General features: G+C 45.5%; 1 protein-coding gene across 1 annotated transcript in view; it reads right to left on the reverse strand.

Moving 5' to 3' along the window:
• Window positions 1-14,133, reverse strand: part of SLC44A1 (solute carrier family 44 member 1) — a 266,830-nt gene that overhangs the window by 140,414 nt on the left and 112,283 nt on the right. Inside the window, exon 3 of the mRNA XM_073636222.1 lies at window positions 901-1,043. Coding sequence (XP_073492323.1) covers window positions 901-1,043 — 143 coding nt within the window. The remainder of the gene's footprint in view (window positions 1-900; window positions 1,044-14,133) is intronic.

Raw genomic sequence — 14,133 nt, forward strand, 5'->3', positions numbered from 1 at the left:
CCGTTAAATATTTCACTCTTTGTTATATTGCAGCCATTTGCTAAAATCATTTAAGTTCATTTTTTCCTCATTAATGTACACACAGCACCCCATATTGACAGAAAAACACTGAATTGTTGACATTTTTGCAGATTTATTAAAAAAAACTGCATCATGCTGTGGGGGCGTTTTTCAGCTGCATGGACAGGACGACTGGTTGCAATCGAGGGAAAGATGAATGCGGCCAAGTACAGGGATATCCTGGACGAAAACCTTCTCCAGAGTGCTCAGGACCTCAGACTGGGCCGAAGGTTTACCTTCCAACAAGACAATGACCCCAAGCACACAGCTAAAATAATGGAGTGGCTTCACAACAACTCCATGACTGTTCTTGGATGACCCAGCCAGAGCCCTGACTTAAACCCAATTGAGCATCTCTGGAGAGACCTAAAAATGGCTGTCCACCAGCGTTTACCATCCAACCTGACAGAACTGGAGAGGATCTGCAAGGAGGAATGGCAGAGGATCCCCAAATCCAGGTGTGAAAAACTTGTTGCATCTTTCCCAAAAAGACTCATGGCTGTATTAGATCAAAAGGGTCCTCAGTTTTCCTTTTTTAATAAATCTGCAAAAATGTCAACAATTCTGTGTTTTTTCTGTTAATATGGGGTGCGGTGTGTACATTAATGAGGAAAAAATGAACTTAAATGATTTTAGCAAATGGCTGCAATATAGAGTGAAAAATTTAAGAGGGCCTGAATACTTTCCATCCCCAATATATATTTATATATTTTGAGATATATATATATATATATATATATATATATATATATATATATACACACACACACACACACACACACACACACACACAATATAAAATACTGTACATACATAAAGCTTTGAAATTATTTTACTTACTTGCGGTTGGTATGGTCTAAACCACTGTTTTCAAAGCCTTCTACCTTAGCATTCTTCTGTCCACAAATATTCCCATAGCTGTCATAACCAGAGATTAAACGTGAGGCAGCTCCAGTGGCTACAGAAAAGCCACAAATAAAGCCCTGCAAAAATAGAATGGAAGAGCAAACACTTCTTAATGTATGCTTTCAGAATCTTATAAACTATTATTGAGGCCTATTTAAAAAGTATATGTGTGGCCAAAAAAACAAAAAACAAAACCACACACACACACACACACACACACACACACCTGCCCAGGTTCTGTCTCTTTAAAAATGCCAAAATGCAGAAAAATATCTGATGATCCTGACAGAAATTCAATGAGCTTCCTACTTCCTAGTATAGGAAGTATGTTACTGGCAGGATCATCAGGTGAAAAAAAAAAAAGGAAAACTATTACAGCCACCATATCTCAGGATTGGCAAGGTGTCAGTTCTTGGGTTTGGTCACATCTTACTATTTTGGGAACAGCTATCATTTTTTGCAAGCGCTGAGACAGGAATGTGAAGATTTACTTGACTAGGCTGTGTGCACGTAATAGGCAACACATGACACCATGAAACTACATCATCAATGTGCATCTTATGCTGGTGAAAAAAACAAAAAAAAACAAAAACAAACAAAAACAAAACATGTTTACATGCATTTGAATAAACTTTTCATGGGAGAGAGCGAGATGTGATAAGACGTATGCCTCCTGAGCTCCACTCTTGCGTTTATCCTTTAAATTATCCCAAACTTATGGGACACAGTTTTGAGCCTTTCTGCACTGCCTTTACCCCCTACGCTTTGGGCATCCTCTTCACTGTCCTCCTCATGTCTTCAAACAACCTTAATCCCACCTTCACACCAGCGCCTTCTTCCCTCATTCCCACTCCGGCTGCCATTTTGGAGACCTCTCCAGCATGTCAGAGGATGTCTGCAGCCACACAGAGGATTCAGGAGGGAGGGTGAGGCTGATAATCTGTCAGGAGCGGACACCCTGGAGACACTTACCACATGCAGGGAAGCGCTCATGGAAAAGATTAACTCTCTCTCCACGGACATTAGTTTTATCCGTAATGATCTGATGCAGAGGGCTGCATCTCTCACGTGGAGGATGTGGTTCGCTCTGACTCTAATAAACTGCAGACACTGCAGCATCAATTTAAGGCACTGCATGAGAAGTTGGTGGACACAGAGAACTGGTTCTGCTGGAACAACATTTGTGTGCTAAGCATTCCGGAGTGTGCAGAAGGCCCCAAGCCAGCTGAATTTGTAGAAACATTCCTTACTACCTTACTGGGCCTCAGGGATCTCCCATCAACGTTCGTTGTAGAGAGGGCACGCAGAGTACCACCGCTCCCTCCGATCCCAGGTTCCGCAGCCATTCCTCATCTGCCTGCTAAACTATCAAGATCATAATAAATGATTATCTCCACTGCCAGTACCTAAGTGGACCTTCACTATCCAGCAACAACGGCAGTCCCTCAAAGAGGTCTGGAAGCGTCTCTGGGACAAGGGCATCAGGTAAGGCCTTCTCTACCCCAGCCGACTTTGCATCCTAGATGGAGAGATGACTAGATTCTTTGCTACCCCAGATGCTGCTCATTTTCTCTCTGGGATCTGCCTTTTTTGGATGAGTAATTATAGCACCCGTATCTATGTTTTAGTGCTCTGGGTCTCCTATCTGCTTATCTCACCCTCACCATGTTGCCTGTTGGCACCTAATTCTCTGCACGTACTTAAATATGTTCACCAGCACAGTATTACAAAAGGAGTGATGCTGGTCTTCCTTTATTACTACACTGCTATCGCCTTATTTTTCTGACTCAAGTTGTATGCTTCAAAGAGGGTCTAAGTTCTTCATTGAACTCTCCCCCCACTGAGGACTGTTCCAGTTGGGATGTTAATTTTTAGGGTTTTCCCTAAGAGTTTTGGGTAGAAGTTTTCTGTTGCATATTTTTTGGAGTACACAATGGGAGGTGTTTTGTGTTAAAATGTATGTTTATCATTGCACAGAGTTGTATTTCTACTTTGGCTCATGTCCCATCTACAATGCTGTTATGCATCTTCCATTGCATGTATACTAAACGGTTTATTTTAAGGATAACCTTAAAATGCCCCAATCTGATGTCCTGGAATAGCAGAGGCCTCAACTCTAAATTTAAAAGGGCCTTGCTATTCAAATACATCAAATCATAGCCCCCCCATATGTTCTCTTCTTACAAGAAACACACTTCGAGGGAAGTAAGGTCCTCGTTCTGAATATCCTGGATCCAAAAGGCTTTTCACACCACATACTCCTCATAGTCCAGGGGAGTGTCTATTCTTATTAGTAAATATCTACCTTGTGAGGGAAGATAGTCCGACCCTTGACGAGGAGACATGGGAAGATTGTGTCTCAACTTTTATTCCTTCCATGATAGCGGCAAAAGACAGGTTGGTACAACTGAAGTTCCTTCACAGGGTTTAATATACTCCACAAATGATGTCCCATATATAAATACTCAGCTGGATCCAAAGTGTTCTAGATGTAACCTTGAGGTGGGGAACTTTTGGCATATGGTCTGGTCATGTCTCAAACTGCACCCTTATTGCGAGGCGATAGTAACCACTCTGAGTGATATATGTGGTATAAGTGTACCCCCCTTAGACCCACTTGTGCTACTGTTAAGTCAATTGGAACACATAGAAGGGGATAAATATACTAAGCTCTGCCTAACTTTTACTCTGTTTTATGCACGGTGAGAAATCCTCCTGAGATGGAAATCATTAGAGCCACCCACTCATACTTCATAGATACACTCAGTTAACTCAGTTCTACCCCTCTATAGAATCACGTATGAGAGCAGTGTCTGCGGAAATTTGACAAAATCTGGTCAGGATGAATAGATGCATGTGGCTGACCTCTAAGGTTCAGAAGTAGATTCCTATATCTCTGGGTACAAACTTTGGGTGCTCTGGGTTTTTCCTAGCTTCTTATCCCCCTCCTTTAACTCTCCTCCATTTCACCTCCTTCTTTCCCCCCTCCCCCTCCTTAATCCTGCCTTCCATTGCTTCCTGCCCACCCCAAACGTTCTCGCTCTCTCTCTCTCTCAAATGTAACCTTTATAAGTGTTAGCTATAAAGGGTTAGTGTACTGAGAACTGCTACCTGAGATGACATATTTCCTTCGTACAGTTTCTATTAGTTGGCATTATAGTTTGTACGGTATAATCAGGGGTTAATCCCCTTGAATCTGATAAACCTCACTGTCAATAATTTTGTCATGGAATTGGAGTATGCCTGTTCAAAAAAAAATAAAAAATCTATTTTGTGCTGTGCAGGGTGTACACACTGACCCGAATGGCAAATATGTAATCTTGATACTTACTATTTTGAATCAGAGTCATGCTCTTGTTATTACTTTTTTTTTTTTTAACATAGAAGTTTATTTAAATTTTCACAACAGAAACAATTCACTTCGTATTAGATTTAAGTACAGATGGCATACATAAAACCGTTTCATAATCTGGTATATGTGAGATTCAATTATCACAGTAGTTATCTATTTCAGAAGGATATATTAGTACACACGTTAAGGATAACAATACATGGCGTAAGTGCAAGGGGTCCCACCTTCCATCACAGAATATTCTAGTCTATACATATATAGTTTGGAGAATCCCGTGGGTAGGTCAACTCCATCCCCAAAGGGCTCGAACCCAACATTTCATTCAATAGTTAAGTGTTTTGCTTTCACCCATGCTGCCCAAATTTTCTCGAATTTTTTTGGACAATTTCTTCCCATATATGTCATTTTATATAATGGGAGCGCCTTATTTACCAGAGATTGCCAGAGTTGTTTGGTGGGCGGTTGGGACTGATTCCACTGCAGTAAAATTGCTTTTCTAGCATATAGTGTGGTGTAGAAGATGAATAGTTTCTTCCCCCATGTGATTTCAAGAAAGTCACAGATACCTAGTAGAAGGGGTATTGGGCTATATGGGACTTGCAGTCCCCCTATAGAGTTAATGTCATCAAGTATATTCTTCCAAAATTCCACCACTCCAGGGCAGGACCAGACCACATGGAAGAAATCGGCTTCCCCTGACCCACATCTAGGGCACCTCGCTATTCTATCAGGGTATATCCTTGCCAGGCGTATTGGAGAATAGTAGGCCCTATGTATGAATTTCAGCTGCATAAATCTGTCCCTTGCTGAGATTGTCAAGGGTAAATACTGTTGAATTCCCTCTTCCCAGTCCCCATCCGTCAACTCCGGAACATCCACCCTCCATCGCTCACATAACTGGGAGACTTTAGATGTATCTTGAGTCACAAGTAGGTTATAGACGACGGATAATGTTCTTCCGCCCTCTTGGTTTTTTAATACATTTTCTATCGGTGTCTCCTCCAGAGTCAACGGGCCAGGGAACTGGGACCGGAACGCATGCCTCACTTGGAGGAACCTAAAGAACATATGATTGGGTAGATCCTTTTCACTTTTTAAAGCATCAAAGGTGATTAGTTGTCCCTGGGTAACTATATCTCCCAGGGTTGTGACTCCATATCTGGCCCACGCAACCGGGTCAGGAATGGAGTGAAAATGGGGCAGGCGGGGGTTACCCCATAGAGGAGTCGCTGGGGACCCGTTACCAGGTCCCAGAAATAGCTTATTGACAGTATCCCATACCTTAAGGGTTGTCTTCATTGGGCAGGTCACATCCGCATTTGATCTAGGGCCTCTGTGCACCAAATTTCTCAACTCTGCATAGGAGCCGATCAACGCCGCCTCCAAGGAAGCAGCAGGATTAGCCGGCTCCTTCGAGAGCCACTATTTAACTGTTACCAACACCGCTGCCCAATAGTATTTTAGGAAGCATGGCAAGGCCAGACCTCCCAGGGTCCCTGGAAGTTGCAAAGTTGCCCTGGCTATTCTAGGAGCCTTCCCATTCCAAATAAATGAGGTCATAATGCTGTCTAAGTGTCGAAAGAAGGTTATTGATATAGGGATCGGGGTTTGTCGGAATAGGTATATAAATTTGGGTAGAATTGACATTTTAATTAGGTTGACACGGCCAACCGGAGTTAGTGGTAGGGATCTCCACGTGTTACATCTTTGGGATAGGTGGTGAACCACCGGGTTTAAGTTTAGGCTGATGTATTTTTTCAAGTCTTGGTGTATTTCTACCCCTAGGTATCTAAACTGGGAAACCCTACTAAGTTGTCCATCCGTCTGCGAGGGAGTAGACCCCGCCCGCAGAGGAAACAGGATCGATTTCCCCCAGTTAATACATATACCAGAGAATTTCCCAAATCTATTAATTACCGAGAGGGCCTCCTGTAGGGAAGTACCGTCATCCTTAAGATAGAGTAAGGTGTCGTCAGCATATAACGACACCTTTTCCTGTAGAGGACCTCTCGTAATTCCCCTCACCCCGGGTGTGGCCCTGAGAAGGACAGCCATAGGCTCTATCGCCAGGGCAAAAAGACCCGGCGATAGCGGGCACCCTTGTCTAGTTCCCCTACCCAAAAGAAAAGTAGGGGAGAGTACTGTACCTGTACGAACTCTGGCTGTGGGGGCCTTGTATACCATCCTGACCCAGGAGATAAAGACCGGTCCAAACCCGAACCTGCGGAGGACCTCCCATAGGTAGCCCCACTCTACAGAGTCCAAGGCCTTTTCCGCGCCTAGAGAGGCCACTATTTCGTCTCGAGCATCCTCCTCCCCAGAGGCCAGGACAGCATACAACCTACGAATGTTTATGTCCGTGCCCTTTCCAGGCATAAAACCTGTTTGATCTTCATGAATTAGATCCAATATTATTTCGTTTAACCGCTGGGCCAAAATTTTGGTTAAAATCTTCGCGTCTGAATTAAGTAAAGATATAGGTCGATATGAGGGGCATAGTTGGGGGTCTTTTCCGGGCTTTGGCAGGACAACTATAATGGCTTGTGACATAGAAAGCGGTATTTCCCCAGTACGTAGGGTCTCTGTAAGCATTGTGTGCATCCTAGACGCCACCTCGCCCATATACAATTTATAAAATTCAGGGGGTAGGCCGTCTATTCCCGGTGTCTTCCCCGTTTGTAGGGAGCCTAGAGCCCGTTGGACCTCTTCCAGGGTTATTGGAGCCTCGAGGCTCTCTCGTGCTGCAGCCGTGAGGGTCGGAAGCGTTATTTCGTCTAGGAAGTCCAGTAGTTCCTTCGTTGAGTATTGTGCCCTAGAAGAGTATAGGGACGAGTAATACTCAGCAAAGCATGCGTTAATCTTCGCAGGATCTGATACTAGGGTCCCATCATTCTTTCGGATACGAGCTATTGTGGATATAGGGGATTGCTCTCTGGACAACCAGGCCAGAAGCCTACCTGTTTTTTCCCCTTGCTCAAATATTCTTTGAGTTTGGGCCAGTTGGCGTTTGTTCGCCTTGGCCACCCTCAGTAGCATTACCTCCCGATAGGCAACCTTCATGTCTTGTGCTATAATAGGGTTGGCCGTGAGGGTGTATCGGGTCTCTAAGTCCCGGGCTTTAGTCTCTGCCTCCTCCAACAACATCTGATTATTCCTACGCTCTCTAGCTATGGATGACATATAGCAGCCTCTAATGTAGGCTTTAAACGTGTCCCATACCATCCCCGGGGTAGAGGAGCCCGCGTTAGCCCGCCAAAATTGTTTTATCTCTTTTACTATCTCAATTTCTATAGTAGGATGTTCAATCCAAAATCTGGAGAGTCGCCAAATTCTGTCCGCCTGTGGAGTGGAAGTCTGCAGTGTGCATAGTAGTGGGGAGTGGTCAGAAATACCCCTCGGTAACGTTTCAATGTTTATAACTTTGGGAAGCATGGGTGAGCTTGCGTATAGAAGGTCAATACGTGACAAAGTGTTATAAGATGATGAGTGGCATGTGTACACGCGTTCTGTTGGATGTTTCCAACGCCATACATCCTCCAATCCCAATACCTGCGCCCATCTAGTTAACGCAGAATCTGTGGCTGGGTCCGGGGACATTTTATCTAGTGAAGGGTTAGGCGTGGTATTGAAATCTCCCGTAAGAATTACATAGTCTGTGGGGAATTGCGCTATTGTAGTAGTGATCTTCTGCAGAAGGGAGATGTTAGCCGGCGGGGGCAGATATACCCCCACTATAACCATAGCCAGTGTTTCAATATTAGCATGGATTATTACGTATCTACCCTCTGGGTCAATGAGAATATCGAGGGGTTCAAAATTGAGCGATTTTTGGATCAGTACACTAACCCCCCTGGCGTAATTAGTGTAGGTAGCATGGTAATGGTGTCCCACCCACGGTTTCTTTATCCCCAGTATTCTGCCCCCCACCAGGTGTGTCTCCTGAAAAATGCAAATGCTGGGTGTGTATTTCTTAAGATATTCAAAAACTAGTGTGCGTTTAATTTTGTGGTTAAGACCCCTCACATTCCATGATAATATTTTCAGCTGAGCCATATTTCAAAGTGGTATATATTTCTTCCGGAAAACCATATATGATTAAAGTGTATAAATAACTCCTTCTCGTCCCTCCCCCCTCCCGCTAAGGGACCCAACTTGCCCCAAAGGGCATTAACCATTCTGTTAGCCTGAAGCATGTAGCCTATGCCTTTGCTATTTTTAAGCCATCTATATGAGTTCTTCCTTGAGTGATGAAGCGAAAAACAAAGAACAAAAATTAAAATTGAACAACCTAAACAAAACTTCCCTCCCATCCCACCCCACACCCCATTAAGTAAACCTCGGGGTGTTTGAGTACCCATAACAACCAGAAAACAAGAAAAAGCAAAAAAAAAAACAGGAGAAGCCTCCTGGGGGGCGGCGTGCAACAATTGGCACACCTAGGACCTAGTTATCTTAATGTGAGATCAGAGACCGCGCTACTCACTGCATCTGCAGGCCTTTACTGATATTAAACTAAAAGAGGGGAAGGGAAAATAAATACTTATTCCCTATAAAAAAAGGGGGGGGGGGGGGGGGATAAAATCTTAGTAATTGGGGGGGGGGAACCTCCCCCATAACCAGGGCCCCTCCCCTCTATGTGGACCCGAGCAACCTATCTGCGCTAGAGCAGCCATTAACACTTAGATATCTCTAAGGGTACATTCTTAGTTACAAACAATAGTAATCTCTTAAAACCTGTAGAACGTGAAAGAAATTGGTTAGACAGTAAAAACAGTCGTTGAAAGTCCTCCTGAAGAGTCAAACCAGTTAGCAGAATTCCACCATTAACCTCTCCCTCCACCACCCATCTCTAACAACAGGAAGAGTATCGATTGAGCAGGGCCTCGTGTCTTGCACTCTCCCCCTCTTTGTTTTCACCCCTGGGGCCAATAAGTACAGCAACAAAGTTCCATAACTCCACACTGTTGGTCAGGACCATCTAGATCCGAATAGTCCCCTCGTGGGTAGAATAAGTCCCAGGAAGAAGAGGAGAAACAGAAATGTGTGATTGGCTGGTTCGGTCATATCCCCATCAGGCAGCTAGGCCTCTCAGGATTTATGTATTCCCTAGTTCCCAGATATTGTGCCAGTCACCAATAGGGGTAGGGGTTATTAGAGATAACAAGTTGTAGATAACACCGTCGTCACCAGGTAGATAGAGGGCTAGTCATGGTGTACTCCATACTTCGGATCAATGATTGCGTGGCAGGGATTCTAGCCATCTGGCTGCTTCCTCCGGAGAGGTGAAAAATTTAGTGGTTTCTCCAACCACCCTGAGTCGTGCAGGAAACAGCATGCTGTACTTTAGTCCCTTAGCACGCATTTGGGCCTTTACCTGGTCGAATGTCCTGCGTTGCCTCTGTGTTTCCACTGAGTAGTCGGGGAATAGCATTATCTTCGCGTTCTCAGTGCGCAGCTCTCCCATCTTTCGTGCCTCCCGTAAGATCAGATCTCTATCTCTAAAGTTCAGTAAACGAAATATGAAGGTGCGTGGGGGAGCTCCCGGTGGGCCCCGAGCTGACGGCATTCTATGGGCTCGCTCCACCGCGAAGTGTGCAGAGAATGGTGCCTGTGGGAGAAGATTTCGCAGTAGCTGCTCCGTGTATGCCTCCGGGTCTCTTCCCTCCACTCCCTCCGGGAGTCCCACCAGGCGCAGATTGTTCCTGCGGTTTCTGTTTTCCTGATCTTCCGCACGCGATTCCAGTGTCTTCATTTTAACTTGCAGTATACGGATGGAGGCGCCGTGGTCTCGTAATTCATCTTCATTCTCCCCTACCCTCCTCTCAGCCTCCGTCAGCCTGTCTCTGTATTTGTCCATATCCCTTCTTATTAGGCCCATTTCTGACTGTATTTGCTATTTTGGTAGTTAGGGTAGTTTGACAACCCGTGATGGCCTGCATGAGTGCTTGAAACTGATCTTCTCCCATTTGGGAAGGCTCAGCCTGAGTGTCTGTGTGGTCTGTCTGTGAAGCCATGTTTAAACACACCGCTCCCCGTGGGCCCCGGGCTGGTGGTGATGTTGTAGGGGCCTTTTGCTTCTGCTTCTGGGCACCACAAGTTCTTCTTCTCATGCCCAGGTTTGTTCCCAGACTTCCAGCTATTATGTGACAGGCAGGGGTCCCCCAGCAACCAGGTTATAATCTGTATCTTCTGCCCGCCGTATAATCCCGTCTCCCTCACCTCCCAACGGGTCTTGTTTCTGTTCTCTCCGTCACTCACCCTCAGGTAGTACCACCGTGGGACATGCAGCGGCCCTGCGTCTGCCGGTCGCGTCACCCGAGGCCGGGGATTGCGGAGGCTTCGTAGGCCTCAAGATGGTGGATCCCCTCTGGGATGGAGAGCCGGTCGCAGGCCTCTGAGGCGGCGTAGATACCTTCCCTTATCCGCTCCGGGTCCCCCAGCAGCGACAGCTGTAGCGGATGGTACGTTGCGGCCCCTTCACGGCCGATTGCGGCACCCGAGGCCGCACAGGCCGCAAGATGGCGGATCGTCACCGCGGGATAGAGCCGGGGCCTCTGAGGCGGCCTGGACAGCTCCCCTCGTCCGCTCCGGGTCCCCCAGCAGCGACAGCCGCAGCGGATGGCGCGCCACGGCCCCTCCACAGCCGACTACTGCACCCGAGGCCGGGGATCGCGAGGCCGCACAGGCCGCAAGATGGCGGATCTTCAATAGGAGACGGAGCCAGCCGAGGGCCTACATCAGCCACATCCAGCGGTCCCCGCCTGCAATACTCCTCCGTTCCTTTGTTTTAAATGTGGCACCCCCAGGTAAGTTAGAAGGGGGTTTTCACAGGGTGGAGGCAGGATTCCTGCGGATGCAACAGGGGGCCGGCGGAGCTCCCTCAGATCACTGATCCCGCAGCAGGGCACTACAATCAGGCTCCAGCTTTCCTCCTCTCAGTGCCCGATTGCAGCCACCTCTCCACGGTGTAGTGAAGTTGGCTTTTAGTCCACGAAACAGCGGATTAGGAGGCCTGTTTTATGCAGAGCTCTGTCTCAACCTTCCTACCAGGTCGCCATCTTGACCACACCCCCGCTCTTGTTATTACTTACCTTCCACCTCTGTTCTGATACATTTCTAGAGAACGTCAGCCCCTATTATCCAGCCAGGGTTCTCTCCATGGGGGACTTTAATGCTACTTTATCCCCAGAGCTTGACAGAATGACCCCGTCCACCCCACATATGGGGGATCTCTACAATTGGGCACTGGCAGCTAACCTAGTTAAAGTCCAATAAAAACCTGGCTTTTTCTAACACCCTGCTGGTTGCTTTCTGATGTCCTGGACACAGAGTGTCTCCCTGGAGACATTCTAGACCATTATCCATGGTCTCTGACATTGCGAACCTCTCAGGCCTGTAATAGATCTATGTGGAGACTGGGTCCACAGTGGATATCTCACCAGACAGAAGTCAAGCAGACTCCCAATGTTATACAGGATTATTGGCATATTAGGGAGGCTTTCACCTCCTTCTCTGACTTGGTCTGAGATGCCTTCAAGGAGTTCATGTGAGGACACTATATTGTATCTCCTTACAGAAAGCCATCATATCTGATCAGCAGAACTACTTCTTCTCCGGAAAATTTTGATCTCCTTATGTCCACGGCGAGGGACCTGCAGCTCCGTATGGCCGAAATTACCAGGACAGACATACAGACATATACTAGCATAGGCAAAAATTCTTTAAACAGGGGAGCAAAAATGCTAAGCTCTTGGCTATGCTTTCCCAAAATACTGGACTCCTTACAATTGTATCAGAATTTCAATCCTCTGAAGGCACTTTACTTACTGCCCAAGGAGGACATTTCACATGAATTTTCCCATTATTATGCTAAGTTATATGCTTCCTCTCTATCCCCAAACCTTGACTCTTCTGAGATAACTGCACTTTTCTCATTGGGTTGGTTATCGGATTTGGAAATGCACCCCATCTCCACCTAGGAAGTTGCATCATCCATTGCTTCTTTTCCTAACGGGAAGACCCCGAGTCCGGACGGGATACCTATTGAGTTCTTCAAAACTCATGCAGATATTTTATCTCCCATCCTATCCGCTACCTACTCCACTTGTTTACAAAACAATGTCCACGCTCCATCCATGAAAGAGGCCCACGTTATTTGAATCCATAAACTTCCCAAAGACCCATCTATATATGCATCTTATCGACCTATTACACTACTAAAATGATTAATCTCACTGACCCCCACCAAACAGGAGTCATTCCCTATAAATCCACGCACATCAAAATCTGCAGATTATTTACAAATATTTGGACAAAATATATTGCACTAGGCCTGCAGCATCCTTAGACATAAAAAAGGCCTTTGATACCGTGGAGTGGTCTAATTTACAGAAGTTCTTGAGAAGAATGGGATTCCCTTTACATTTCATCACATGGCTACAACTGTTGTACTCTGGGCCTACTGCGGCTGTGCGTCAGGGAGGGGGGGTCCTCTGTCTCTTCCCTTTTCATTATACAGATCACATGGCACAGCTGTCCCCCCCACTCCTACTTTTTCTGAATGATGCTGGTCACTCCTTGCAGGGGGTCATGCGTGTTTGACAAAGATTTCCATGGGTCTACAGCCTCAAAATGAATTGCCACAAGTGTATAAAAATGGCGGTGTTGTGCTGTAAGATGATGGTAACGGAGGAATCACAAGCCTGATGAACAAATGTAACGTAAATTGATGAGAATCATAATGTGCAAACAAAGCAAATGGTTGAAATACCAAGCAACAAGTGAAAATGCATACATCAATCTGATTGGATGAATAAGTGATGATTTGCTTCACCGTGGACAGTGAATAAATGGCTGATGCCTAGCCAATCTGTGATGACACCTTACTGCTGTAAGGCAACAGCATATAACTTGATCAGGTACTCCAGACAGCCTCCATGGGTCCTCTGGGGGTCTCTCTCTAATAGGACTAGTAGTGGTTCCTTATGATGAATACAGCCTCCTATAGGATTACCTCAGTGTCGGTAATGGAGGTGGAAGACAGGTCCCAGATGCTGTGATAACATTTAAAAAGGGGGTCTATTGAAATAAAACAGAGCTGAAAAGTTCACATAAAAAACAATCCACGAGCGGCAAGCTCGTATTCCTACATCATATTTACACATTTATTTTATTGCACTGTTTCAACCATTTGCCTTGTTTGCACATTATGATTCTCATCAATTTACGTTACATTTGTTCATCATCTTTGTGATTCTTCCGTTATATGAATTAATTTATTGTGGATCATTTGCATATTAAAGTTATTAGCACTTGCACTAGTTTTTTCATTAGTCATCTTACAGCACAGCACTACCATTTTTTTATACTTTCCATATATCTGCTATGGATCAGCCAACCGGTGTTTGCCGCAGTAGGTTGTCTAGTTAAGTTACCAAACTCCAGTTGACAGCACAAGAGTACCACCTTTTTATTAATTGCCACAAGTGATTTCTTTCCTATTGACTCTGGAGATTCGGCCCCACCCCCCATCAGACGTGCATCTGCAGCGGGTTAAATAATTTACATGTCCTGGGAGTGGCTGTATCCTGAACTGTGAAATCCTATGTGGAATTGAATTTACATTGTGTTCTTAGAAGTTAAAAACCAGCTGAAGGCGTGGAGAAATTTGCCCTCATCTTTGCTTGAATTTGATTAAAGTGAAGGTTTTCCCTAAATTTATTTACCCATTTCAAATACCCCGCTGTCTGGTTCCCCAAGTCCTTCTTTAAACAGCTTAACCGAATGTTGCTCCTCAGGCTACAAATTAGACATTG

Source organism: Aquarana catesbeiana, linkage group LG01, assembly GCF_042186555.1.
Source record: "Aquarana catesbeiana isolate 2022-GZ linkage group LG01, ASM4218655v1, whole genome shotgun sequence".
Classification (NCBI taxonomy): Eukaryota; Metazoa; Chordata; class Amphibia; order Anura; family Ranidae; genus Aquarana; species Aquarana catesbeiana.